At 54.2% G+C, this 25050-nt stretch overlaps 6 protein-coding genes across 6 annotated transcripts; 2 read left to right on the top strand and 4 right to left on the bottom strand.

Moving 5' to 3' along the window:
* Window positions 1-3496: 3496 nt before the first annotated feature.
* On the bottom strand, window positions 3497-5014 carry CGGC5_v012692 (uncharacterized protein; the record flags this gene model as incomplete). The annotated part of the gene is made up of 2 exons (XM_066152738.1): window positions 3942-3950; window positions 3995-5014. 2 exons carry the CDS (start codon window positions 5012-5014, stop codon window positions 3942-3944), a joined length of 1029 nt encoding a protein of 342 aa, XP_066007892.1.
* Window positions 5015-7116: 2102 nt separating this feature from the next.
* Window positions 7117-9067, bottom strand: CGGC5_v012691 (uncharacterized protein; the record flags this gene model as incomplete). Its single annotated transcript, XM_032030174.2, has 6 exons — window positions 7117-7263; window positions 7315-8197; window positions 8239-8262; window positions 8323-8344; window positions 8453-8693; window positions 8759-9067. The coding sequence occupies 6 exons, from the start codon at window positions 9065-9067 to the stop codon at window positions 7117-7119; spliced, it is 1626 nt and encodes a 541-aa protein (XP_031890109.2).
* Window positions 9068-12154: 3087 nt separating this feature from the next.
* Window positions 12155-13026, top strand: CGGC5_v012690 (Uncharacterized protein; the record flags this gene model as incomplete). Its single annotated transcript, XM_032030175.1, has 3 exons — window positions 12155-12293; window positions 12382-12671; window positions 12769-13026. 3 exons carry the CDS (start codon window positions 12155-12157, stop codon window positions 13024-13026), a joined length of 687 nt encoding a protein of 228 aa, XP_031890110.1.
* Window positions 13027-13471: 445 nt separating this feature from the next.
* Window positions 13472-15367, bottom strand: SAK (Serine/threonine-protein kinase PLK4; the record flags this gene model as incomplete). The annotated part of the gene is made up of 1 exon (XM_032030176.1): window positions 13472-15367. The coding sequence occupies one exon, from the start codon at window positions 15365-15367 to the stop codon at window positions 13472-13474; it is 1896 nt and encodes a 631-aa protein (XP_031890108.1).
* Window positions 15368-18362: 2995 nt separating this feature from the next.
* Window positions 18363-19643, top strand: CGGC5_v012688 (uncharacterized protein; the record flags this gene model as incomplete). Its single annotated transcript, XM_032030177.1, has 1 exon — window positions 18363-19643. The coding sequence occupies one exon, from the start codon at window positions 18363-18365 to the stop codon at window positions 19641-19643; it is 1281 nt and encodes a 426-aa protein (XP_031890219.1).
* A 979-nt stretch (window positions 19644-20622) lies between these two features.
* On the bottom strand, window positions 20623-22182 carry CGGC5_v012687 (uncharacterized protein; the record flags this gene model as incomplete). Its single annotated transcript, XM_066152737.1, has 9 exons — window positions 20623-20748; window positions 20805-20930; window positions 20990-21019; window positions 21071-21151; window positions 21205-21525; window positions 21574-21883; window positions 21928-21943; window positions 22045-22094; window positions 22151-22182. The coding sequence occupies 9 exons, from the start codon at window positions 22180-22182 to the stop codon at window positions 20623-20625; spliced, it is 1092 nt and encodes a 363-aa protein (XP_066008035.1).
* Between the last annotated feature and the right edge of the window lie 2868 nt (window positions 22183-25050).

The following is a 25050-nucleotide window of genomic DNA, read 5'->3' as shown; positions in this document are numbered from 1 at the left end:
AAAGATCTTGGGTTCTCAGTGGAACTGACTCGGTAGATGTATCCGCAATCTGCCGTAGGACAGTACCGGAGTTCCTCGGGATGTTTGTTGACATATGATTCGGCTGATGACGCGAGGAGTTGTTCGAACGCTACTGGTGAGAGATGTTGTGCTAGTTCATCAAGGCCGATAACGGATCTGCAAAGGCCAATATTGCCTATACAGGCCACCTTGAAGCCTCCAGAATTTGTATCCCCTGCGCGACAAAAGTTCTGGAAGCAGTCCAAGCAGTAGACATGACCGCACGTCGTCGTCAGGAACTGGTCAGGCTCGGTCCAGCACACTGAACATAGTCTCTCAACCGCATCTCTGAAGGTCGACCTCTGAGAAATGATGTCTAAGGCTAGTTCGTAAGAGGAGACTGGTCCTGCAATATTAATCTGGGAAGGCGGCCAGACGGATTTATACCTCACAGCGTCTTGACCAAGGGCTTCACAGAGAGCCTTGAAACCTCCTCTGATGGCCCAATTGAAGGCATTTGCGTTGAGAGTAATAGGATGGACGGCCGTGAAATTGTTTTCGAAACTCAGGAAAAGAGCCTCGTTGGCTTTTTTGATATTTTCAGGCGGGCCGTATAGCTTGATCTCTTTGCTGACTGGGAGACAGTGAAATGCTACACCGCAGTCCTTTGCAATCTGATTGAGGATCCGGTTTCGGAAGGCGTTATCGTCAAAATAAGGACTCCAGACCGGGCTTTCGTTGTCCGCAGAATAATAAATGACCTTAACAGCAAATAGACCATCCAATGCTTGTCGTTTCCTCTCCAGAGCATCAAGATTGTCGCTTTCCAACGACAGTATGGTGTGTTCTTCCGTGTCGCAAAATGTTTGAAATTTGACCTGAGCATCTCTGTGGTCATGACGGTTCTTAACCTCGTCGATAAGACTCTGGAAAACTCGGGTCGAAAGCTTGTAGCTCGTGGAGTGAATTTGCTTCACACTTAGTAGCCCAGACGAATTAAAAGGGAGAGGGGTTCCGTCAAAGGTCTGGGCTGCTCGCTTGGCGTCTTCTGCTCCTTTAAACCAAGCCACCGAGTCCAATATACGATCTTCGTCGTCTGACCCGAGAGAAAGCCGTGTTTCCAACTCGCCGACGGCTGCCAGCATAGCTTCCACCATTGCAAACTCGTTTTTTTCGCATGCAAAGTCAGATCCGTCACGGTCCTTTGGCCAAGAGCACTTAATCTTCCGACTAGTCACAACGTGAAAGTCCTCTTTTTCCATAATCGGATTTATCTCTTCGGTGACAACTTTGATCCCTGAAAACAAGCCATGTGCCTTCTCCTTCTCAAAGTTCGCGCGCAAAAGCTCCGCAAACCCAGGGACTCGGCCGTTGACAACAGCGTACTTGAGCCCCGAGTCTTGGGATCTCAGTTTGATGGACGTGAGTGGGACATGGAAGCCCCTTTGTTCTAAAAGCAATAGAACTGCCGTCGTACTGCATGGTCCCACAATGTTGAGAATGACGGCGGTCGAGTTATCAGGTAGAGTAACATCACAGACCGATGCCCCGGGGCCAAACGTGAAGGACGCCCCGAGCAACTGTCGTGTGCGCGAATCGGTGTCGGTGGACAGCTGCGCGATTAAGTGAGCTTTTGCGATAGTCTGATGCAACTGAAATGCAGTGAGCTACTCACAGTGTCCTCTTCTGAGTCCCCATGGGGAAGGCGGCATTCACTTCCCCTGCGACAACGCGCCTTCGTAGGCCGAACACGTGCGAATTGGTCCAACGGCATGTCAACGTGTGGGATATTGCACTCCTCCCCAACGCGACAGAACCCTCTCGGGAAAAACGTGCAGAGGTTCATGGCAGTCTTCTTGAACAGGCTCTTGTCATGACTGAACTCGCAGTCATCACCTTTGGCGCATCGCCCCCGACGACAATCCCGGCATAGATGACCGTTCTCCAGAGACGATTCATTTGGAGACAAGGTGTTATTCCCACGAGGGGTGTCGTACGTGTGTACCATGTCTCTGACTCGAGACAAAAGGAGTTTGAACATACTGAGTACAGCAGTTACCTGAACAGAGGTGGATAGGCTGAGAACAACAACAGAGATTTTCCCCTCTGCAACCCTGAGTGCTCGACCAAAAACGCGGCACACTACCTGGAAAACATACAGGGTTTGAAAAAAAGAGGTACGTGAGGCGGAGGTGTGATGTTTTTAAAAAGCTAGACTTCACAGGCGCGTTTCATTGGCCATCTATATAGGAACCTCTTGGGCTTTTATCCTCCGGGTTGCTTGGCCATCATTGAGTTGCACCTTGCGCCGTTAGATTCTTCACAAACAATTGGACTGATCAAAGCGCCAAGAAGCCACACTCAAGGCTCAGATTATAGTTCGAAGTTGGGCGGGCTGCGATCGTGCCAGACCTGTAACATCCCATGGTTTTGCATATCTGACGAAGGCTTAGTATGAAATATCTACATGCAACTTCACGCAAAGGAATTACATAGTCAAGGGCGAAGTACAAAGGTTCGTCATTGGAGCGATAGCAGAGAGGGCGACAGAGAAGACGGCAGATAAGGGGGCAGAGGGAACAACAGACAGGACGCCAGGGAAGGTGGTTAGGAGAGGGCGACAGGAGAGGGCGACAGGAGAGGGCGACAGGAGAGGGCGACGGGGATGGCGATAGAGATGGCGGCAGAGAGGACGGCAAGAAGGACGAGAGAGGGGTAGGCCAGAGGCACAGTGTGGGAGGACCAATCTTATCTGAATAGCTTCAATAATTGTATGGCGTGATCATGCAAGGTTGCTATGGCAAAGTAAGACGCAAGCCACAATGGAAGGTGCCGGTTATCCAGTGGGGTGCATCACGGAATGGAAGCATATAATACACATCTACGCACATCTACACACATTGACAAGCATCATCACATCACATTGCATAGGTTAGGGAACATTTGTTTGGCGGTGGTGGTTGTGGTTTGTATTTGTGGGCCAAAAGAAAGAAAAAAAAAACCCCGGAGGGAAAAAAAAAGGTAAAAAAACCCCGAAGGGTAAAAAAAAACCTGTTAGAGAGAGGATGGGTGTGAGAGACTACTAAAGGCATGGCCTGGGTAGCTCTCGAGTGCGGCGGCCGGACGCCCTGTGACATCGTCGGGGAATCAATCGCTTTCCGTCAGAGTTGCCATTGTTGTAGTGGTAGTTGTTGGCGGCGTCGTCCGGCATTGGTTGTTGTGGTTGTGGTTGTGGTTGTTTGTTTGCGCGCACCTCCATCCTTTCCTCCCCGCGATCTCGGCTGTTGTCTTGTGTTTGTCTTGTGTGGGCTCGAGTCGCATTCCGTATTCCTCATATTGGTCTTTGTCGAGGTAATACTTGTTGTCGTCGAGACACTCTTGCTCGGCAAGCTTGTACTCGGTCCATTCATGGTTTGGCAGAATGGTGTTGTTATGTAAGAGGGGCGGTGACAACCCAAAGCAGGAAACTACTAAGGGAGGACGTATGGGCGAGGATCTACCACCAGCTTTGGCCGACGGGAAGATCCTGAGCGAGCAGTCGTTCTTGTTGTGGTTGTTGTTCTCCGACGCGCGCCTCCATACGTCCCTCACCCCTATCCCTTCCGTCATCTTGCGCGGGTTCGGGATCTTCGTCGTCGACGGGAAATTGGAGCTGAGCGAGTTCGTTCTCAATCCGCTCATCGTCGGGCAGGATGGGATTGCCGTCCTCGTCGTGGAGAATATATCCTTCACCGACGGTACCATGATCTTTTATCATGTGGTTGTATGCTGCAATGGAGGTGCTGTGTGTTTGCATACAGGCCCAGCAGATGAAGGTGCCGCATCCTGGACACTCAACCTTATCGCAACCATCATATCTGACGATCGGAGTTGAGCATCCGGGGCAATCTCGGGCCTCAAGGTCTTTTTTGGCCTGTTCGAGATCTGTGTCTATCATCGACTCACAGGGACTGTCGTTGTCATGTTGGTGGCCGCACGTGGTGCAGAGACGCACCAGACAATCCGGGCATGTCTTTGGTGTGCCCATGGAGCCTTCGGTCTTAGGAGTTGGCTGGTACACTTGGCGGCACCCTGGTGTGGGGCAGTGGCGTACAAGATTAGGGTTGCGTGCCACGAAGGCGTTGGCGGCCAGGTCGAGAAAATCCTCAAAGAGTGCTGGAGGTAGGTTGTTGGCGAGACACTCGAGGTCGATAGGCTGGCTGCATAACTCTCCGTTGTCGTTCTGCTCGGTGCAGCGGAGAGGCCCCTTCTTGTGGTTGGCTCTGTATGTCTCGAGCAGGCACTCGGCGCAGAAAAGTGATTGATGTCCGCAAGATGGCAGAACGGGCCGTTTGAGGACGTCAAAGCAGGCCATGCAAGTACGTTCTGACTGGATCTCGGGAGCGCGAAGGGTAGTGGTGTCGAGGATGGTGCTTTGCTCAATGAGCTCCGCAAGCTGTCTCTTCATTTTGGTCACAGCCAGTCTGTTGTAGCCGGTAATAGTGATAGTGGCCATGGTCTCTGATCGCTGGACCTCGGTGGTCACTCTGTCGCGGAGGGCGAGGACATGAAGTTCGTTGAATTTCTTAGAGATCGTACTCATCTGGTCGTAGGGTACTCCAACACGGGCCTCGAAGGCCTGATCACAAAGGAGGTACTCCGAATAGTGGTGCGCGAGGTCTTTGACTGCCATCGCGGCTTGGTCGCTGTTCTCGAAGGTGATCTTGACGGTACAGCGCAAGTCATGCACTTCTGGGCAAGTGTAATAAGAAACTTTCGCGAACGTCTGCAGGTAGCTGAGAAGCTCCCGATATTGGTTTGCGACGTCTTTTACTCCATAATTGTCCCAACTAATCTTGACCGTGCTGGCGCAGCCAGTCCAAATAAGGGTCTTGTTTGTAGCGTCTGTGAGCTCGAAACCGGTAACCTCTCCGCCGGCTGTGATGGCCATGTCTACGCCTAACTTGTGGCGGACGACGGAGCCGTTGGCGGGGATGATGGAGGTACGGTTGGCGATCATGGTAGTAGAAGACATGATGCGAGCTGGTATGGTGTAGTGGTAAAGGTACCGGACGATGATAATGCCGGACTACAAGTAACGACGCAGAACGACCAAGGAGCCGAACGATAGTTATGGCGAACGACTGAGGAGCCGAACGATAGATAGTTGGAGGATGTAATAAAGTGGAGTAATCAGAGTGAAGAGTAAAGTAGTGAGTGGCGAGATGAACAGCGGTTTGTAAAATAGCGACTTGAAGAAGTAAGACGAGAGTACGAATCAACGAAGTGAGACACAGAAGGAAAGAAAGAAAGCCCAGGACGAGGAAGCGAGGCACGCATTTTAAAGGGATTCTGAAGGCTCGCCGCAACCTCTCTCCTCTTCACCTTTCAGACCCATCCGTAAACCATTACCAAGCATGAAGAGTCCATACATGATACACCACCTTGCGTGTGAAGTCAAACATCTATGCGGAGTTGCAGTTGAAGCCCGTAGTTGACGTCAAAGCGAGGAGAATTGGTCATATTGCAGAGTTCTCAAGTCGAAGAGGTGGGACATTGTGCCACTTGGCAGACTTGAGAGCTCCCGAAACTTCATGTCAGGTGGCAAGGTCCGTAACACCATCATACACAGTTGCAAAGTCTCTGAAAAGGTGTGGTTGTGGGCAGTTTGACAAGAAAGCGGATGCCCGGAAGTGGTCTCTCTACCACTTGATAGAACAGGATTTAAGACAGCACTGCAAAGAGCTGGGACTTTGAAAAGATGCAACAGATGCATACAGAAGGAGTTGAGTAGACGTTGAAAGGCCCATCCGCAAGACAGACTAGACTACGGATCAGGTGCTATTCTCACTTGCTGAACAGCTGGGCAGAGTTGGCAACTCAACCCGTGGGGATTAGCTTCAATTTGCTTTCTCAGGGGCTGTCCAGGGGCCGTTCAGGGCCCGTAAACTGTATCCTATAATGTGGCTGAAGGCCTGCAGACTGCCAGGTTGGTCATTTACTGACAACTTCAGAGATATCCAACCCCTGAAAACTGTGGCTAACCTGAACTGGCAGTACTTTGTCAGGAACCGCTCACGGCCCGTTCAGGAGCCGTAAGCAGTATTCCACAATGTGGCCAGGCACCATCTACAGCGGACATTGACAGATTTGTGACTCAGGGGCACATTCACCTCCGGGTCAGGCACGGAAAACCTTTTTCTTGGTGGCGGCGAGGTAACTCTTCTCCAGCCATCTACAGCCATGGAGGTAGACCAGAAGGGGCTTGTAGTCGAAATTTTCGTAACCTAACCCGAAGAAATTCCGGCCGCCGCCAGTCCTCAAGGTTGCCGAAAAGAGATCCCCAGCGCACAGATCATAGTAATTGCTTTTCTTCATCACTGTGTCAAGGTGAGTGTAAGGCAAGTAGACCTGTAACGAGGAGAAATGAACGAGACACCAGTGAGATGGAGGGGTATCCAAAAAAACAAAATATATTTTCCTAACATCAAGCGTAGTAGTAGAGCAAGGGTAGGCATGTACGCTGAAAAATCGGTCGTTCTTTTTGCTGTCACCCGAGTGGATGCTCGGGTCTTTCTCCTTGAGCAAAAAGCCACAGTTCCACTTAAAATTATTGATGGTAGAGTTGAAGGTGTGGGATGTGGCAACTCGTTCCTTGAACATGATGCCCCTGAAGACGGAAGCGGCAGTGTGGGGATTCGTGTTGAAGTTACGAATAGGTGAGACTGATGTTAAGCTGGCAAGAGAATGGTGATGAAGTTGAAGATGGCTCCGCGGAGTACGAGAGTTGACCCGTCTTGAGGAGGGACAGGATACTGCGAATACCCAATTGTGGTCCCAACCCCTGAATGCCTGTTTGCTGCAGCAGGTCTTGTTGTGTTGTGGATTTCCATACGCGTGGCGCAACAAGAAGCGGCTCCAGATATGGAGAGCAACCTCATCGCAGCCTCAACATTCACCCACGGAACCAGCAATTATTTTGAGATGTATTGGTCTAAATGCACTATGCTACCGAGATATCCCAAACCGAACCGGTCATAAAATCAAAACAAATGCAGGTATCAATAAACGCCAGAAACTCACATCGCTCTTTTGTGTGTTTTCTCATTACCCATCAGAGAGAAAAGGACCCTCCCTTTAACCCACCACGTGGGGAACGCCCCTCTTCCACTTGAGCTTCTTGCCGTGCTTGCTCTCGTGGTGCCTCGACACGTTGTCCCTGCGCCCGCGGTGGTCGCAGCCGGGGTGCGGACACTCGCGGATCTCGGAGCGCACGTTGGCGGTCTGCGCGACCTCGGGGTGCCGCGCCTGCAGGTGCCGCTCGAGGTCGCGGACCTGGGCGAACTTGTGCTCCGTGTGGCGCTCGGCGCGGCAGATGGTGCAGACGAGCGACTTGCGGTGGACGCGCTGGTGCTGCTTGAGCTGGGCCTCCTTGCGGAAGGTCTTTGTGCAGTTGTCGGTGGTGCAGCGGTAGGGGTGGTCGGCGGCGTCCGGGGAGGTCGGGGAGGTGGTGCTCGTGGGGAGCGGGGAGGCGCTGGTGGAGGAGAGGGGCCAGACGGGCATGGAGCTTGGGTCTTGGAGAAAGTCCATGTCGTCGGGGATGTAGTCGAGAGACTGCTCGAAGGGGGACGTGTTGGCGCTGCCGAAGTAGGAGGCGGAGAGCTGGTCGCCCGAGAGGTAGTCCGACGACGCCGAGAGGTCTGGGAGGGGGTCGTTGAAGGAGAAGAGGCTCTGCTCGACGTCGTACTGGACGGTGGGGTCGTTGATGATGTCCTCCGGGGAGCTGGTGTCCGTGGGGCAGGGGTAGTTCATGGTGAAGTCGCTGGGGGCGAGCATCTCCTCGTTAATGTAGGTGGCCCAGGCCATCTCATCCGGCGACTCGTAGAGCTCGGAGAGAGGCGAGCCTTGTGTGAACATGTTCTCCATTGTGTCGTGGGGTGCAGCGCATCCGGGCTGGGCCCCGTAGGGCCAGCCGGTGGAAGTCACTGCCATGGTGGTAGTGAGGAGGGGGTCAATCTCTGTGTGGGTAGTGTTATCGCCTTCTAGTCTGCCAACTGTTGTGGAAGTTGCAGCAGACATTTCGATCAACTCCGTGGGCGAAGCTGAAGGTTGCTGGTCAAAGTGGTTGTAGCTGTGGTCGTAGATGGTAGTGGACTCGGCAATGTGCTGAGCGTAGCGGTTTACAAATGGCGTTGGCTGTGTGTGAGCGATGTGGGATCTGGAGTCATCAAGTTTAGATGTCCGCTCGAGAAGTTTTACGACGTACTCAGGTCCTTGGCCAACCTAGGGGCGAGCGTCAGTCGCATGTCACAGGGTGAGAAGTAAGTCGAGTCGAAGCCTTACCTGCGCGGATAACCGGCGTCATCTTCACCATATTAGACAGCAACCGACAGGTTCTTCATGATGCCGATGACTTCCTGGCGCCGAGGCGTGGTATGGAAGTCTTGGCAAGCAATGGCTGCGCAAGCTGCACTGGGAAGATCATATCCCAAGCCAAATGGCTCCTGCAGCGCTTCCCGTTGAATGGGATCCTGAATCATGAAACTTTCCGCAACCCGGAAAGGGTCCATGTCTGCGATGTCGCTTGTCGCGACGTCACATCTTGCAGCGTCTTCCGCTCGTCGAAACATCGACAAGTAGCTGACGCTGATGTCTGGGTTGCAGCACGACATGCGTCGGTACCGACGTGTCATTGCATGTGTAGGCAACTGAGACTGGTAGGTGTGTTAGCGCCTACGTTTCGTAGAGCGTTGATAAAATCTCTAAATTGTTAGCCTACCTTCTGCATCATATTCGGAAGCGATCCCAAGGTTGGAAGCATATTGGAGTCGACGGGCGATGTCCATGAGGGTGCAATATGGCATCCCCCGTCATCGGAGTAGTCGTTCTCGGTGATCGTCGAGCAATCCATTTCATCGCATCCGTCCGAAGCACAACCAATGTGCAGAGACAGTCGCATCAAATCGGATCGCTCGTCAATCTCGAGAGCGAATTTGCAGGGCGGTTCAGGCACGAGTCGGCCAGGATCGCCATCGTAGTCATATTGGTCCAGACGGTCGTTGACCGGTGGATCATGGTGCAGGGCCATCTTGGCGGCGGGCGAAGCGGCTTCTACAACCAGCGCATTGGTATTGAGGCGGAGGGGTCAAGAAAGCTTGAAAAGGGTTGTATCGATGATCCGAATCGATGTCAAGCTTGCGTGCAATAGTAAGATGAAGGCGATGTTTGAAGATAGGTAGAGTAAGTGAAAGTCGGATGAGGAAAGAAAGAAGGTCAGATTCGAGATGCGCGAGGGATGCCTGGGGATTTGAACAACCCAGTGACTCAGGCAGAAGCTTTCCTACTGGCTGAATAGGCACTGCCTGTGCCGTTTTCCTGGGGGCGCAGCGATTTGGCCTCAGTGGCCCGTGCGCTGTCCGCAGTGGGATGGTCTACCTGTTGGATGGATTAAATGTTAGGTCACTGTTGATTCGGAGACGGTTTCTCAGCCAATAGTTGAGCCACTGTATCGATTCAAACGGCTGAATACTAATAATTATATCAAATACTGAGTTATTGCTTTGTTCTATCCCATCTATACCACTTCCCATTCTATCGTGAGCACTTCGACATCTGTAGACCATCTTGAGTTCCAACATATAAGTAGACATACAAGCACCCTCCGCAAGCCAGGGCTGAACGGTAGGCGGATTCCTGCGGGGAGAGGCACTATTGGCTGGTGAAGCTGACATGCCCCCACTTGGTTGCAGGAAAAAGATACAAAGTGACTTGAGGCCGCCGCGGCTTCCCCATCGTGTTTCCCTCCATCGCGCCATTGCGCATGCCTCGTTGTCGAGTTTTCCTTGAAAAGATGATGCAACTCCTCGAGGGACGAGCAATTGAAGCTCAATTATTGGCCGCCCTACGTTGAGTCAGTCGGCGGGGTTCGAGTCTCTGCCCCTCCATTGCCGTTGAAAGAGCTCGATATATGGGTGTCTTTCGCCGAGAGACGCAAATCATCGTCATATCCGTCTGTTCTTGACAGAAGACCTTCAATGGGTAGGCTGAAGCTGCCCCAGATAGCTTCCCCGAACACGATATGTTGGCTCCCGAGTTGAGCACGTCTATTCTTGCATTTCGATGTCGCAGACTCAGCACTGATCGCGGTAACTGGGGCGTCGACGGCTCACCTACGCTGACACCAACTACCCCAGTACGAGGATGGCCAACGAGTTGCGCGCAATACGACAGGCTGCCAAGTCACCACCGTCGGTCAATAGGAATCGTAGTGCAAGGTGTCTCCAAAAAGATTCACCCTGGAATGATCCCACCCGATCGCCAACATCGACATGACGACCTCCATCCCTCGAGAATCAAAAATAACACACCGGCCTGAAAATATCGTAAGAGAGGGCAAAAAATTGCGCCGAGGGGGAATCGAACCCCCGGCTCCCCGACGCTGCTAGATGGCAACGGAGAATTTTACCACTAAACCATCGGCGCAGATGGCAGCTGACTCAGCTGATAGGAAGCACGCCGAATTTACGGATTATGACCGAAGGGAGTGACGAGAGCATTCCTACCGCGACTGAGCGAGAGAACGATGACGATGCCAACATTCGAAGACGAGATAAGATCAAGTCCGCTACCGAGTGTGCCTCCTATAATCAGTCTGCAACTGTTGCTAGCAGTGCGGAGCAGCTGGACGTCAGCGTGGGACTGGAAATGCTCACGAGACGGAATGATAATGGAGTACAATTGCTGGAGGACGCAGCAAGACTCTTATATCCGGAAAGTCTGAAGCCACGGAAAGTTTCATGGAGGTGAGGTTGAAATAAGAGCCGGCCTGCGGGGTCTAAACAAGTAAACTCTGGAGGTCGCACGTTCCCCTTCTCCTTGGACCTTGCCACATTATCATGCTGGTGGAGACATGCTTCGGGGCTGTTCTGGGTGTTCTCGGCGCGGCGGCAAGGTCCCCACTTTCCTCCGCGTGGTGTCCGGGGCGAGGGGCCGAGTTGGGTTTTTCTCCGGGCCGGTCGCTGCTTTGCAGAGATTTTCGTGCCATGTTCATCACAGGGATGGAGCGGGCGATGAGGCGGTCGAAAGATGGTATGGCATCTGTACGATTAAATTGGTGTACGTCTGTAAGGTATGGACGCTTCCAGGGCATGATTTCATCCTCCGCGGTTTTTTTATGCTCCCTGCAACCTACTGTGGCGTCCGTCTTCAAGATGTCAAGCCTCGTCGGTCCTTAAATCCGTTCCCCGGGCCAAATCTATTGCAGTCCATGAACGGTTATCAACCCTAACCGGCGAAATTGTTGTCCATGAAAGAGAGGACAGCAGCCAGAGCAACACAATTCCTCCCGCATTCCAACCCCCTTCCTCAAACTCCCATCTTTCCCCCATCCAATCCAAACATGCCATCATCTCCCCAGCAGCAGCAGCAACCCCCAATTCGGGTGCTGCGTGAGTTTGAGCAAGATACTTGCATCCGCGCTAGCGCCGCCTTACGCCGCCGCCCCGCCCCGCCCCATCTGATTCGCCGCGCCAACCACACTCACCCGCCACGAACCTCTCTCCGACCTCAAGCCCATCCATGTAAGCTTAACGCAGCTGCCAACATCCCGTTTGTCGTTAAGCTTAGTCGGGAGCTCGTCGCTAGCAGCAAATAAGAAAAACTTGCTCAATTGGCGGCTGAGATTGGTTCACCTTCCCGTTACAGCGTCTCTCCCACTGAAGCAGGCATGCGAGCCCGGTCTAGACGTGTTGCCGAACCCAGCAGAGATGGCACGCTGCCATAGGTCTGCTCTCTCGTTTCCGTTGTGGCGTTGTTCTCCTGCGCAGGTTTCTCGCAGCTGGCCTGCCCGACTAGCTGTCTACCGACCACATCCCAAAGGGAAGCAACAGCTCCTATCCTTGCCATGCCTACCTTTCCCAATGGGAAGGATAAGCTAAAACATTTTAGAGCGCAATCTGCATGCTCGCTCCTCTGCGGGGGTTACAACACATGCAAACAAGCAGCTAGGTAATGTTGGAAGGGTATATATAACCGCGAGTGCCTCTGCCTCTTGGTGTGGCATCGCACTCTCTCGAATCTCGAGTCTTGGCAAGATCTTGTCCCATCACCCGACCCGCTGAACAAACTTAAGCATCACCATCTCCACCCGCAGATCAGCAAGAGCCAAACACAAAAAATGGCCCCCAAGACCCTCGTCCTCGCCCTCGGCGCCGCCAACCTGGCCGCCGCGCACTTCGGCCTCGCCTACCCCTCCTGGAGAGCCGACACCCTCAAGGGCACGAACGAGACGGGATATTCGCAGTGGTTGTACCCATGTACGTTCCCTCACCCACCTCCCCATCTCTTCCCACATCAACATGGCCACCCCTCTACATCACCAGTACTAACACATCCACCCAAAAGGCGCCGGCGTCCCCTACGGCACCGGCAACGTCACCGACTGGCCCCTCGACGGCGGCTCCCTCGAGCTCGACCTGCACCACGACTGGACCTACGTCTTCATCAACCTCGGCATCGAGGCCGACGGCAACGTGACCACGCACAACATCACGCTGACCCCGCAGTTCTGGAACGCCACCGGCAGCGGCGTGCTCTGCGTCGAGAAGCTCAACCTCACGACGCCCGCGAAGGAGGGGCAGAAGGGGAGTATCCAGGTGGTGACGGTGGGCGACGCCGGGGCTGGTCTTTACAACGTGAGTTATCCCCTGTTTCCCACATTTCCCCTGGGTTTTGGTGGCCTTGGAATTGGAGAACTGGGAGGGGGGAGCTTAAGCTGACGATGGAGTATAGTGCGCCGACATCCGCTTCACCGCCAACGCGACCACGCTCCCTTCGGACCAGTGCAAGACGGAGGGCGTGGAGGTGTACACCGTCAAGGAGCAGAGCGCCAACGGCACCGTCGAGGAGGGTAGCGGCAGCGGAAACAGCAGCAACTCGACCTCCGGCGGCGGCGGCAGCAGTGGCGCGGCGGGACGCGGCTCACACGCGGTTGCGTTGACGTCCATCGTCGGTCTGAGCATGGCCTTCGTCTTTGGAATGAGTTTGTAAGGTTGTGATGCGACGGGTAGGGGGACAGATTGTGACGTGAAGGGGGGACATCACGAGAGAGCATGAGAAATGTGTTGTGTTGTGTTATGTGCGTGGGCGTGTGTGTGACGGCCCTTTCTAATGTACATGAGTTGTATGCTTTGATACCAGCCCCTCCATCCATCCGCCCACCGTGGATGCAAAATAAAAACAAGGAGGAAATATCCTACTGATGCAATATGCTGGTTGTATATGGTATATGAGATGTACGCAACAGTGTATGATGCAGAATAAAGTAAGTCTGGTTCATGTCAACGACGACAAAACCATGTAAAACTCAATGCAGAAATCAAAGAAAATGAAAACAAATGCCCAACATCAGTGGTATCTCTCGCAAAACATCCATCTCGTCAAACATAAAAAGAACACAGGTATGAAATCCAATGCAAAAACAAACCTCACATCATCACCTCTTGACAGCGCTCTGCTCCACAAGGAACAGCTCCCTCATCACCCGCGCCATCGTGATCCGCTGGCTCGGCAGCGGGATCAACATATCACTCACCAGCCTCTCCAGCCTGTCGCGCGGGTACAGCTTCTCCCTCGCCTGCGCGACCTCGCTCAGCCAGATGTACATCATATCCACCGCCGCGCACGGCGGCCGCGTGCCCATCGGCGGCGGCGCCATCGTGCGGTTCACGTCCGCGATCATCCAGTACAGCGGGCGCCCGCCCACCTGCGCGCCGCCCTTGCGGCTGCGCGCGTCCGGGAACGGGATCTTGCCCAGCACGTACAGCATCGTCACCCCCAGCGCCCACACGTCCGACGGCGGCCCGCGGAGTTTCTTGCCGATGAACTCGGGCGGGATGTAGTACGGCGTGCCGCCAGTCGTCACGGGCCCGGAGGTGTGCGTGGAGAGGCCAAAGTCGCAGAGGACGGCGCCGCGGGACGGCGAGTACAGGATGTTGGCGGGCTTGATGTCGTTGTGCACGAGGGACTTGCTGTGCAGGTAGTGCAGCGCGCCGGCGATGTCGCGCAGGATGGCGAAGGCGTCGGCGCGGGTGCCGGTGAAGGAGTGATCCAGATGATTGCGCCAGACGCCCTTGGCGGCGAGGTCTTTCGCGTCGACGTGCTCCATGTAGAGCGACAGGTAGCGCGCGTCGCCACCGTAGAGCTTGACGATGGACTCGTGGCGCAGGTCGTCCTGGGACTGGTACTCGCGCAGCCACATGTCGGCCTGGCGGATGACGTTGCGCTCGTTGTTGTCCTGGGGCTTGGCGGCGGGGTTGGCGGCCGAAGGGGCGGCGCGGGTCTTGAGGACCTTGACGGTGACGATGCCGTCGGGCACGTTGGAGTGCTCGGCGGTGAAGACGGAGGAGAGCGCGGTGGAGGCGATCTGGTCGCGCTTGGTGACGGTGTACTCGTCGATCTCGCAGCCGCCGGGGATGGCGACGGTCTCGCGGGACTGCATGTCGAGCAGGGCGTGGCCGTTGGCGGGGACGAGCGCGCTGCTTGTGCCGGTAGTGGTCTTGGCTTCCGTGGGAAGGGGGAAGACGAGGGGTTTCGCGGCCGGGCGGAGGAACATGATGACGCCGTCTTCTTCGTCGGCGGTGCGCGGCTTCTTCTCGGTGCGCGCGGCGTCGACGCCGGCGTCGAGGGTGAAGGAGCGCTTGCCGGAGGCGTTGAGGGCGTCTGAGCCGGAGCCAGAGTCTGGTTCCGATCTGAGGTCGGAGTCTTGTCTGAAGAACGCCGGGCGCTTCGCCAGCACTCTAAAGTCCAACACCGACGTCTCGCGCACGTTGATGCGCCATGTGCCTGGCGAGAGCGCCTTTGGCGTCCCGGGGTTGACCGTCCACCCGCAGCTCGAGGGCCCGTCGGATATCCTGGTCAGCGAGATGGGCACTTCCGAGCGGTTCAGCAGGATCTGGTTGTCGCTCGCGGGGTCGTAGTACAGCTCGCACCACAGCGGCGGGCGGGGCGTGTTGTCATCATCCAGACGTTCCGGGGGGATGCGCACGGAGAACTTGATGTCCTTGGAGGTCTGGGTGACGGCGAGGACCTTGTGCTGCGGCTCCTGCTCGGAGGCGACCTCGGCGCGCAGGGCGAGCCACTGGCAGTTGTAGTTGCCCGGGCTGACGGAGCGGCTGCGGGTGAGGGGCCTCACGAGGATGCGGATGCCCTGCTTGTGGTGGTGCTCCTCGACGCGCAGCTGGTCGAGCGGGACGGCGTCGGGTTGCGGCAGGTCGAGGGGCTCGTCGACGCGGATGCTGCCCAGGCGCCGGTCGATCTCGGTCTGGGAGAAGGGTTCCGTCTTTTCCTCCGAGGGCTCCTCCGAGCCAAGGGCCCGGCGGCGGTCGCCCATGAGAGACGGGGATGGGTGGTGGTTGGGAGGACGACGAGGATGGCGGCGGAGGCTCTAGCCGTCGTCGTGGTCCATGCGTTGCGCGCGGATGGCGGGATGCGGTTACAATAGACTCGGAGGGGAACTCACTCAGTCGCACACGGACTGTGGACGGGTTGGAGCGAGGGGAGGTTGCCTGCGTGCGTGTGTGCGTGCAGTGGCGGCAGAGGCAAGCAAGGTAAGGTGGGTTTGGTAGTGTAGGAATGGCCGGGATGGGATTGGATTGAGAGTGAGTAAGATGTGGTCTGTCCGGGGATAGTCGGCCAGGCAGACGGGCTGAGGCTTGGTAAGGCGGTTGCGCAAGCAGGGTGAGCGTTGTGAGATTTATTCGTCGTCTTCTTCTGTTGCGGGAGAACTGGGATCAGACCGTGGGTTCCGTGGCGCTTTCGTTGGGTCTGAGGAAGAGTTGCGATGATGCGGGAGGATGAATGAGGAAAGGGAAAAGAAAAAAGACGAGGGGAGTAGAAGACAGAGACAGTGGATTTGAGGCACAAATGCAGGAACAGCACGGAATTAAGAGCCGCCAGGGCACAGCCAACAATGAGGGCGCGAGGAGAGGCAGGTCGGCGGAGAGCAGCAGAGACTGGACGTCAGATGAACAGATGGACAGATGAGCCCAAAGTCAACCACCGGGAAACCAGCGACAAGTCAATGACTGACTGACTGACTGAACTGGCTGAGTGACGGGTGGGATTGGGGGAGACAGTAGACTGGGGGGATGAACGGGAACGGTGTGTGCAACGGGGACGGGACGGGGAGGGACCTTGGGACCTTATGGAGGGCCTGCTGATGGAGTCTCAGCCTCAAGTAGTTTTAATCGGCCGATACGCAGTAGGTACAGAGTAGAGCAGAGAGTGACTGACGGAGAGTCCTGACCAGCAGAGAGCTACTAACCGATGGGCACGGTGAGATTGTGGTGAGTTGCGCAAGTCAGTAGGACGGCACAGCAGTCTTGAATGTTTCTGTTTCGTCTCCCGATAGCCGGGGGACAAGAGACAGATATGCTCTGAGAGTGTGTTCAGAGTCCAGAGTGAGATCTGGCACAGATGTGTTGAGAGAGAAAAGCTGCACCTTTCAGTGCAAGTTGTGGAAGAAAAAGAGTCATCGAACCCTGTGGAAGAACAGACACGGGTGCCTGGCCTTGGGTACTTTCTTGGGGAGAGAGGGGGGAAAGGACGGATGCCAACTGGATGAGATGGGCTGAACTGCTGCAGGATGGCCAGAGGGGAATAGCGTCTGTTGCCCTCTTTCGAGATCTTGCAGTGCGCTTCAGCCCTGGTCGATGGGTCAATGGGGACCACAAAGTACCCTGGTGCGCATCTTCCGCGTGGAGTGACTTTGGCATGGGCAGAGCAACATGGCTTCCGGGCGTCAGATAGGCAAAACGGCAGCTGTGCTGACGGTGCCCAGCCACAATCAGCGCCTCTCCAACGGCCTCACGGATGGAGACGAGAGGGCTCCAACTCTGAGATCAGAGTGTGTGCTGATACGGCGTAAGCACTGGCAGCCGGAACGAGAGATAGTTGGTCTGCAGGTCTGCAGTGCCGGACGGTTCCCTGGCAGTTGACCAGAGCCTGACCCAGGTTCGATATGGAGGCAAAGTCACTTGACTTTGGTGTCTTTCGTTTCTTCACGGGTCGGCATCCGTGTGGGAAGAGGTGGAAACACAGAGACAACGGGCCGTCATGACTGGGACAGCCGTGGAAGGAGAGTTGTCTTTATGAGGAGAGTGTCTGTCTGTCGGAGGATTCAACACCGGTGTCAATCAGGCTGGGCGGGTGTGTGAGATCTGGGCGAAGACAATGACGAACAGTTGGACTGTGATGAATCCAGATGAGCGTTGGATGAGCGTCGATGAGTGAGAATGAGCCAACGGCGAGCCTTGCCAGCCTGGGTGTGCTAAAAGAGTCATGCGGCATGATTGGCTCGTCTAGCGAGGATGATGACTGAGCCTCTTTCCATCCATTCCGTCGAGGTCTTTCCTCCCTCTTTCCCTTCCTTTCTTCGTCTGTTCAATGCCAATTCAGGCTGCGCTTCAGGCTCTCTCAGCCTGCAGTCGGCGACTTTCACCGCTGGAAAAGTCCGAAAAGCCTGGCCTGGCCGGGCAGTCACCCATCACCAGTCAGTCACCTCACCCGTTCCTGCCTGCTCCCAATGGAAAAAAAAGTCGTCTCGTGGCTTCGATGGGTGGAGACACTTTGACACTTGCAGCCATTAACGCAGCCTCCCATTGGCTGTTGGTCTAACGCCATGCCACCCTGCATACCGCCCCCCTCCTCCCATTGGTTCATTCTTAGATACCCACAAGTCCGACTGGGTTCCATTGGCTCGCTAAGGTGGCGGAGCCTGAGATTGCAGGGCTAAGCTGCACCCTTGTGGCTCTCGTGTTCCGATTCTGGGAGAGCGCGACAGGGGTGCCTGCGCCTGTGTAGGCCCCCCCGCTAGCCCCAACATGGCGCTAGCGCTGCCTGGCCCTGCCCGTTCCCGTCATTTCTGCATTCCTCTCCGGCCGCACGTGACTTTTTCGCGATGTTTTGAGTCGGCCTGATGTTCGTCCGACTCTGGCTTCACCACATTGCGTCCCGGCACCCCCCCGACCAACTCATTCCCGCACTCCTCGGTGTCTCCACGCACTGAAACTGTCCATTGTCATCACCATCGAGCCCAGTCAAATCCAGACAACCTGCGCCTGCGCTCCTCGACCCAAATCGACCCTCTCCCGACAAACCGCCAAAATGATTCCCATCACCCGTACTCTCATCTAGATGCCTCTCATGTCGTCCGAAAAAGCCCACAATAAACAAAGTACACTGAACCGAAGCCCACGGCCTCCCCCCGACTCTTCACCCCATCACCCTCCGCCCTCCTAACCACCTCTGCATCAACCCCCCGACTCCGACTCGCCCTCTCCACGCGAATCGATCTTCATCTCCTTCCGCCATTACGCCACAGTAACATGGACGAACCGTGTCAATCATGGCCTTTCTGGAAGTTTGGGATGAAGAGAGATGACCTCTCCACCAAGCTGCAAGACCAATACAACACCATCCCCTCTAGCATCCAGGACCCCGACGCCTTCCACCACGATGTCTACGAAATCTCCCGCCTCGCCGATACCGCCGACGAATTCCACCGTCTCATGCGCGACCGCAAGGAACAGCGCCTGAAGGAGCTCAACGCGTCGCTTGACCTCGCTGCAGTCGAGATCATCGCCAACCCCAAGCTCGTCGGCACCGCTCAGTGGTCCCACGCCCTGCAGCTCTTCCGCTCGCGCTCCCTCGACTCCCTCGTCCGCCTCTTCTCCAGCTACCTACCCAACGACTACCCCACCCATCAGGGCTACTACTCGGCCTCGTCTACCGGCTCTTCTTTCAGCGATCGGTGCAGCGTTCGCACGGCGAGCACGAACCTGAGCAGCCTCGACGAGGACGGCGGCCCTACCTTCTTTCACGATGACGACGAAAAGCCTGTTATGACGCATGAACCCTTGTCTATTTCCACCTCCATCTCGTCTTCTGCTATTACTACGGAGCTCCCTCCCTCCCCTCGCTCCATGACCATGCAGTCCGAAACCTCTGCATCCTCCCCCATCGACATCGACCACGATGAATACGTCCTCCACAACCTCACTCCCGCGCGAACATTATCGTTCTCAGGATCAGAGTCCGGCGGATTCGCAGGAAGGGTCCTGCAGTGTCTCGACGACGACGAGGAAGATACCTCCAAGTCCGAAGACCCCGACTCCCTGACGACGTCGGTCTCCGATCTCGAGAACCATTCGACGCGCGAGTCCACCGTGGAGGAAGAGCAACAGCCCGATTACCATTACTACCCGGAACACGCGGTCGACGACGAAGACGACTGCGACGATGAGTTCCCCACCACCCAATTACCCTTTGACGTCTTCGACGACGACGTGATGGAGTCCTCAGAGACCCCGACGCCGAAGCCGGAGACGTCCTCCATGCCACCCGCGGCGTCTTACCTCGACAGCAAAACATACTCTTCGCTTCGCTCGATACCCACATCTTCTTTTCGCAGTTCCTCACCAAAGATACCCCACCACCGCCGTCGTGACGCCAGCCCGGCAAAGACCAGCAGCAGCAGTTGCAGCACCATGATGAGTAGCAGGCGGAGCCCTGAAGAGGCGTCGAGCCGTATCCAGAAGCCGCAGCCCGACGCGATGCGCGGGGCGCGGGCCTTGGCGGCAAAAGGGCGCAGGAGAGGACTGGACTGAGAGAGTCATATTAAGTGCAGGGCGGCCTGCAGCGGCGTCGCTGTATATATATGTCCTTCACCAAGTGTACATACCCACACTGTATCATGAGCTCGTAAATTTCCGTTTTTCCGTTTTTACATGACTTTGTCTCCTGGCCTTGCTTCGGTATGAACTGATCATATGCGCAGCGCACAACTAACATGACTGTTTCGCATTCTTTCGTTTTAGGGTGACCCGTCCATATTAATATAAACCAGCACAGCATCGCCCAGCCGATGCCGTACCGTATCCCGCGATCCGTTTGCGACGTCGCGTGCGCGCAACGTGCTATCCGTGACGGCGGGTCCGGGACGTTCGGGGCGACTGACTGTGTCAGGTGAGTGCGGTGGCTCAGCGTGTGGGTTATGTTTGTACCTCTGCCTTGGTTTGGTGTTGTCGAGTGACCTACCCGTGAGGCTCGTGAGGCTAGTGTCTTAAGGAAGGGGTATGACGTCAGAGGAGAAAAGAGGGATTAGTACCTATGAACGGTTAAGGGGAAGATACGTACGGTTTGCCATGTGGTGTGGTAAGGAGGTTGCTATTTTTGGGTCCTTTTTAGGGCTGAAGGTGAGGTTATTGTGAGTTTGCGATGTTTGGTGCCAAGTGGTGATGTTTGAGTCGATGTGTGCAATATCCATACTTCGCTATTGGAGATGCTGAGGCCATGATAGGTCGGACAAGTCTTCTAACTTGAATACGTGAGTGAAGCCCAAGTTTCTATGAGTACACTATTTTGGGACAGGGTTGAAGCTGTGGCGACATCACGACGTCGCCTCGATAGGTGTCTACAATCTGTGTACGATGAACTTCCCTGTACATTATGATCAATGAGTCGATGAGTAGGAGGTAATGCTATTCCAAATTCGAATCTCGCGTGTGCAATTTCCATGCATGTATTGTCCCGGTGGCCGTCGCCGGTCGACAACCCGTTGAGAGTCACCTGCAGTACATGCGCTCCTCAATCACGCTTCCTCCTACCGGCCGAGAACCACGTCATACGCAGTCTGGAAGCCCAGCCTTCCATCTTTCTGTCATGCCTTCCCTCCTGCTCTCCTTCCTCAAGGTCTGGGATTAAAGGCTTTCGCTGGACGTTGATGGTGAGCAGAAGATCGTGAGAAAAGCTGGGTTTGGGCGTCTCACATGCTCCATCCATCTCAAGACGAACACCACACTGAAGGCCACAAGTGCAGTCGGAATCGCTATTATAACCGGCCAGTGCCAATGTGGGTTCGATGCTAAAGCATCAATGTTCATGCCGAAGACACTCTGAAGAGATCATTAGTGGTTCATGTCACCGACGAACTAGGAAGGAGCAACTATCATACCGCAACGAACATGAGCGGTAGGAAGATAAACTATCAAGCGAATTATCAGCACGCGGAAGGCAAGTTAGGCGGAAGGCTTACGGTAATCCAGCTGAGGCGCTTCATGCTCATATTGTTGGATCTTGACAACTGAGCTTCTGCGATTGAAGTAAGGTTGAACTCCTACATGTAATCAGTTTAGGGTCGATAAAGAGCGAAAGGTGATGTCAAAATACTAGTTGAATGAGACTCTGGGACATCTCTTTCAATGCCTTAAGTTCCATCTCATGAGAGCTCTGTAGTCTCTCCACCCCAAGACCGAAGGCCTGTAAGTCCGACTCTTCTGAATCTTGGGTGTCCTCGGGAAGTGTACGCTCGCTTGGTTGGGTAGCCGGTTCACGAAGAGTGGATGATTTAAAAAATCGTTGGCGAAATTCCTTCAAATCGGAGATTTGCTTCCTAGAGGCTTGCTCAACTTGGTCCCAAAGCAGAGAATCATTTAATAACGCCTGAATAAGATCGCCATTCAACCCTCGCGCCTTGAGTACACTTATGCGCTATCACAAGTCAGTCCACAGGTTGCTTCCTGTCAAGGCTTAGCTTACCATGTCCGATAAGTGTTGTTGTGCTGTTTCAAAGGTCCTCTTCCATTGACTTTGCAACTCTTCTATTAGAGGAGTGAGAAGCGCAGAGGCGCGAGGCGGAAACTGTGCGTATTCAGACGTGGTGAAGAAGGCTCTGGGTTCCAAAGTGGTCGTGAAGCCGCCGTGGTGTCGGTCTTCGTCATGATCCATAAGAGGCCAACTATTTGCGAGCTGCCTCTTATTCTCGGAATAGAATTGAACTGTTGATCGTTCTGGCTGTATGAGGAAGCCAACGTGAGAGAACTGGTGGTAAAACGGCATTCGACAAAACCTTGACATATGAGTAGGCTGACGCTGCTTGCATGTGACACCTACAATTTCCCTTTGACACCTGAGATAAACGTGCTTTTCTGTCCATGGTCCATTCATAGGCGTGCCACACTGATTTTTCTCTTGGTGGAGTAACAAATATCTCCCTCTCCCAGAACCGACAACAATAGCCGGTCTTCCAGGTCGCCAAGAGTGCTCCATTTGCAAGAAAGCTGGCGGGAAAATGTCAACAATAACGTACAAGTCGGTGTATAGAAAGACAACGCACAAGACTCGCTTGGATTTGATTTCGTCCACCATGAAGTTTTGGCTACTTTCGGACATTAAGGTGGTGTCGGATTTCCTGAGGCCGAGAGGATAATCTCTTGCAATAAGGCTCGCTATCGATACCTTTCTAATAGCTGGCATGGGGTCGAAGTATAATTCGAGATCGTCGTCACCATTGCCATAACAATTCCTCCACTCAGACGCTTTTATCGAGGCCAAAATGTTTGTGCATTTTGGGAGAAGGTCATTCGCAATCCCCTGGTGCCCATTCTTAATAGCTAGTTGAAGGGGATAAAGCCCGTAACGGTCCTGTTTATCTGTGCGAGCCCCCTCTGCGAGAAGTATTGCTGCAACCTCTCTCCAACCTCCAATCGATGCAGCATGGAGGGCAATTTCATGCTGGCCCCCTTCAGCATTGACATCTGCCCCTTCGTCGATGAGCTTTGTTACAATGTCAATGTGTCCTCGCCAGGCGGCGTCTTGGAGGGCATCTGCGTGTATACCCCTGATTTCTGATTCTTCGACGCATGTCGCTACTCTCTTGAGAGCTTCTGTCATAATTTCCAGATGTCCCTGCCGAACAGCATATAGAAGAGCCGTTCTACACAGGCGCCGTAAGTCGGTAGTCTCTGCCTGGCCGTCAAGAAGCTCTATCACTCTCCGCGTGTCCCCGTTCAACACATGGTGGAAAAGACTAGCATGATGTTCTCCTGAAAGCACAACATCTCTTGGGGTAACCATGGACTCCTTGAGGTTCTCGTCAATTTTCGGTGGTGATGAAGATGAGATACTCATTTTGATGTCGAAGAATTTGATTGTAGCATCTAGTAGAGCTGCATAAGCGGTATCAAGGGCGTCAACATGTACCGCTTTCTTGGGTCAGTATCACACGTGATAAAGCCCACTCTTCTAGCCCGCGTATCTGTGTTTCAGTAGTTGCGATCTGTAGGTAATTGTGTAGTGATCAACGAGTAGTGGGATATATCTTCGATGAAGTGGCAGTTGACTTTCAACACCAAGAGTTGTCGATTGTACGTAAGACGCTGATGGAAGGAAGAGAAGAAGCATAATAATTTTCATTGTTGAGACAGATTGTGAACGGCATTCGTTTCTTTCTGACAGAACAGTCGCCCTGTTTTGGCCATGCCGTGGAACACACCATCAACCACGTCACCTTGCAGATAAGCTGATTACTATGCACCAATAACGGAGCTAGGCAGCAGAGCCTGTCACCGAATTCCAATTCCTGTGGCTCTCAACCAACGACGAGTCGTAAACACAGCCTGATGTACTGCGTAGTAATGTAACCCTGAGACCATTCGGCTTAGCCATGGACGCAAATTCCCTGCATGGCTATGTAAGACAACCCCGCATCGGTGGATGAATGAGCTTGGTGAAAAGAAGAGTCGCTAGGCGCCGCGCCGCATTCATACCTGAGCGTTGCCAATCGCCGCCCTCGCCTGCTAACGTCTCCTCCACCGTCGTCCTCGAAGCACTACCCTCCTTGTGATACTCGGAGCTGTATTAATCGTCCCATCTTTTTAGCGAAAAAAGAGCCCATTGGCGGGCATTTGCCCCTCACATTTAACTCTGTTAATTTCTCACCGCCGAGAAGTCCGATGAACACGATCTGCAAACAAACTTTGCCGGGAAAGTGTGCAAAGTGGGATACCGCCATTGGGCTTTACAGAATTTGCATCCCACCCATTCCACGCTGCGGTCGCATCTCGCAACGCGACTGCCTTGGTAGCATAATTGGCTCAGTCGCTTTTCAAAACTCCTTTGCAGTACGGGAGAAAAAGGCTGCGATTTCGGCAAAATTCGTCCTCCAAGACACAGCTGAACAACTTGGTCTCACAAGCAGCTTTTTGGTTGCTTCGGTGTATTTTGTAACTTATCTGCCGGCCGGCCGCTTTTCTCTGCCCCCGAGGCCGTGTGTCACCGGCCATCCCTCTGGCATCCGACGGATGTCTTCGGGCTTGAGTCCGTGAGTCTGGACGGCTGCAGTGTTTCGATGAGCCTGGCCAATTATATCATTATCCTCGGGATGTAGCTTGGGTGACCCGGATATCTGGGAATTTGCATGGATCTGCAGTATTCAGATGCCTGTTTCCGGGATATCTGCCTCGACCCGTTTGACTGTGAAGTGGGATGATAGTTGGTGACGTATTTTGGACGACGCGAGAACGAACGAAACAAGCCAGCCTTGAACTTACAGAAAACTGAAGCTGATATCTTGCGGAAACACGACGAAATGAAGACATCTACGCAAAACCTGGTAACACTGCCTTGGCCATACAAAGAATAGAGTCACACCGGATTAGTGATCGGCTCGTCAACAAAGTCGTTAGTAACATGAAGGCGACTGTTTACGTCACGCGTGAGACAGCACCGGTTAAATATCGCTGACGAGAAGGCAACAGGGAGTAGGGGACAACACGCAAAAGGCGTGAGATGGTACCCTTGTGGTTGCCAGGTACACCCGATGAACGTCCCGAATTGCTCTCCGGATACGCTCACCTGCATGATCGATCTCCCGCCGTCGTAGACATCCATTTCATAGAAAGAAGATTGGCGCTTTCATACGCCCTCACTCAGTTTAAGATCTATTTACCTCGTGGGTTTGGGGTAGACAACCTTCCTCGGACAACAAGACGGAGTCTTGAAGTATTTGTCACTGTGGAAGCAAGCCGAAGGGGTGAGGCACACTCACAAGATGCGAGAGATCTGTGAGTTTTGGTTGTGCCTCAACGTCAATGTCCCATGGGCGAAAACAGAGAACCGGGAGGATTCACGAATGGTCCTCGGTCACCGATGCTCGTTCAGGACATTATGTCCCGAAGCAGTTATCTGCCCTCGATGGATCAAAGACACAGACTCGGGCTCTCGGGCTGAAGGCAA

Source organism: Colletotrichum fructicola (assembly GCF_000319635.2).
Source record: "Colletotrichum fructicola Nara gc5 chromosome Unknown KSG_Nara_v1_contig07, whole genome shotgun sequence".
In the NCBI taxonomy this organism is placed as follows: domain Eukaryota; kingdom Fungi; phylum Ascomycota; class Sordariomycetes; order Glomerellales; family Glomerellaceae; genus Colletotrichum; species Colletotrichum fructicola.
Note: the sequence above shows the minus strand (reverse complement) of the source record. Positions and strands in the feature narration are given on the sequence as shown.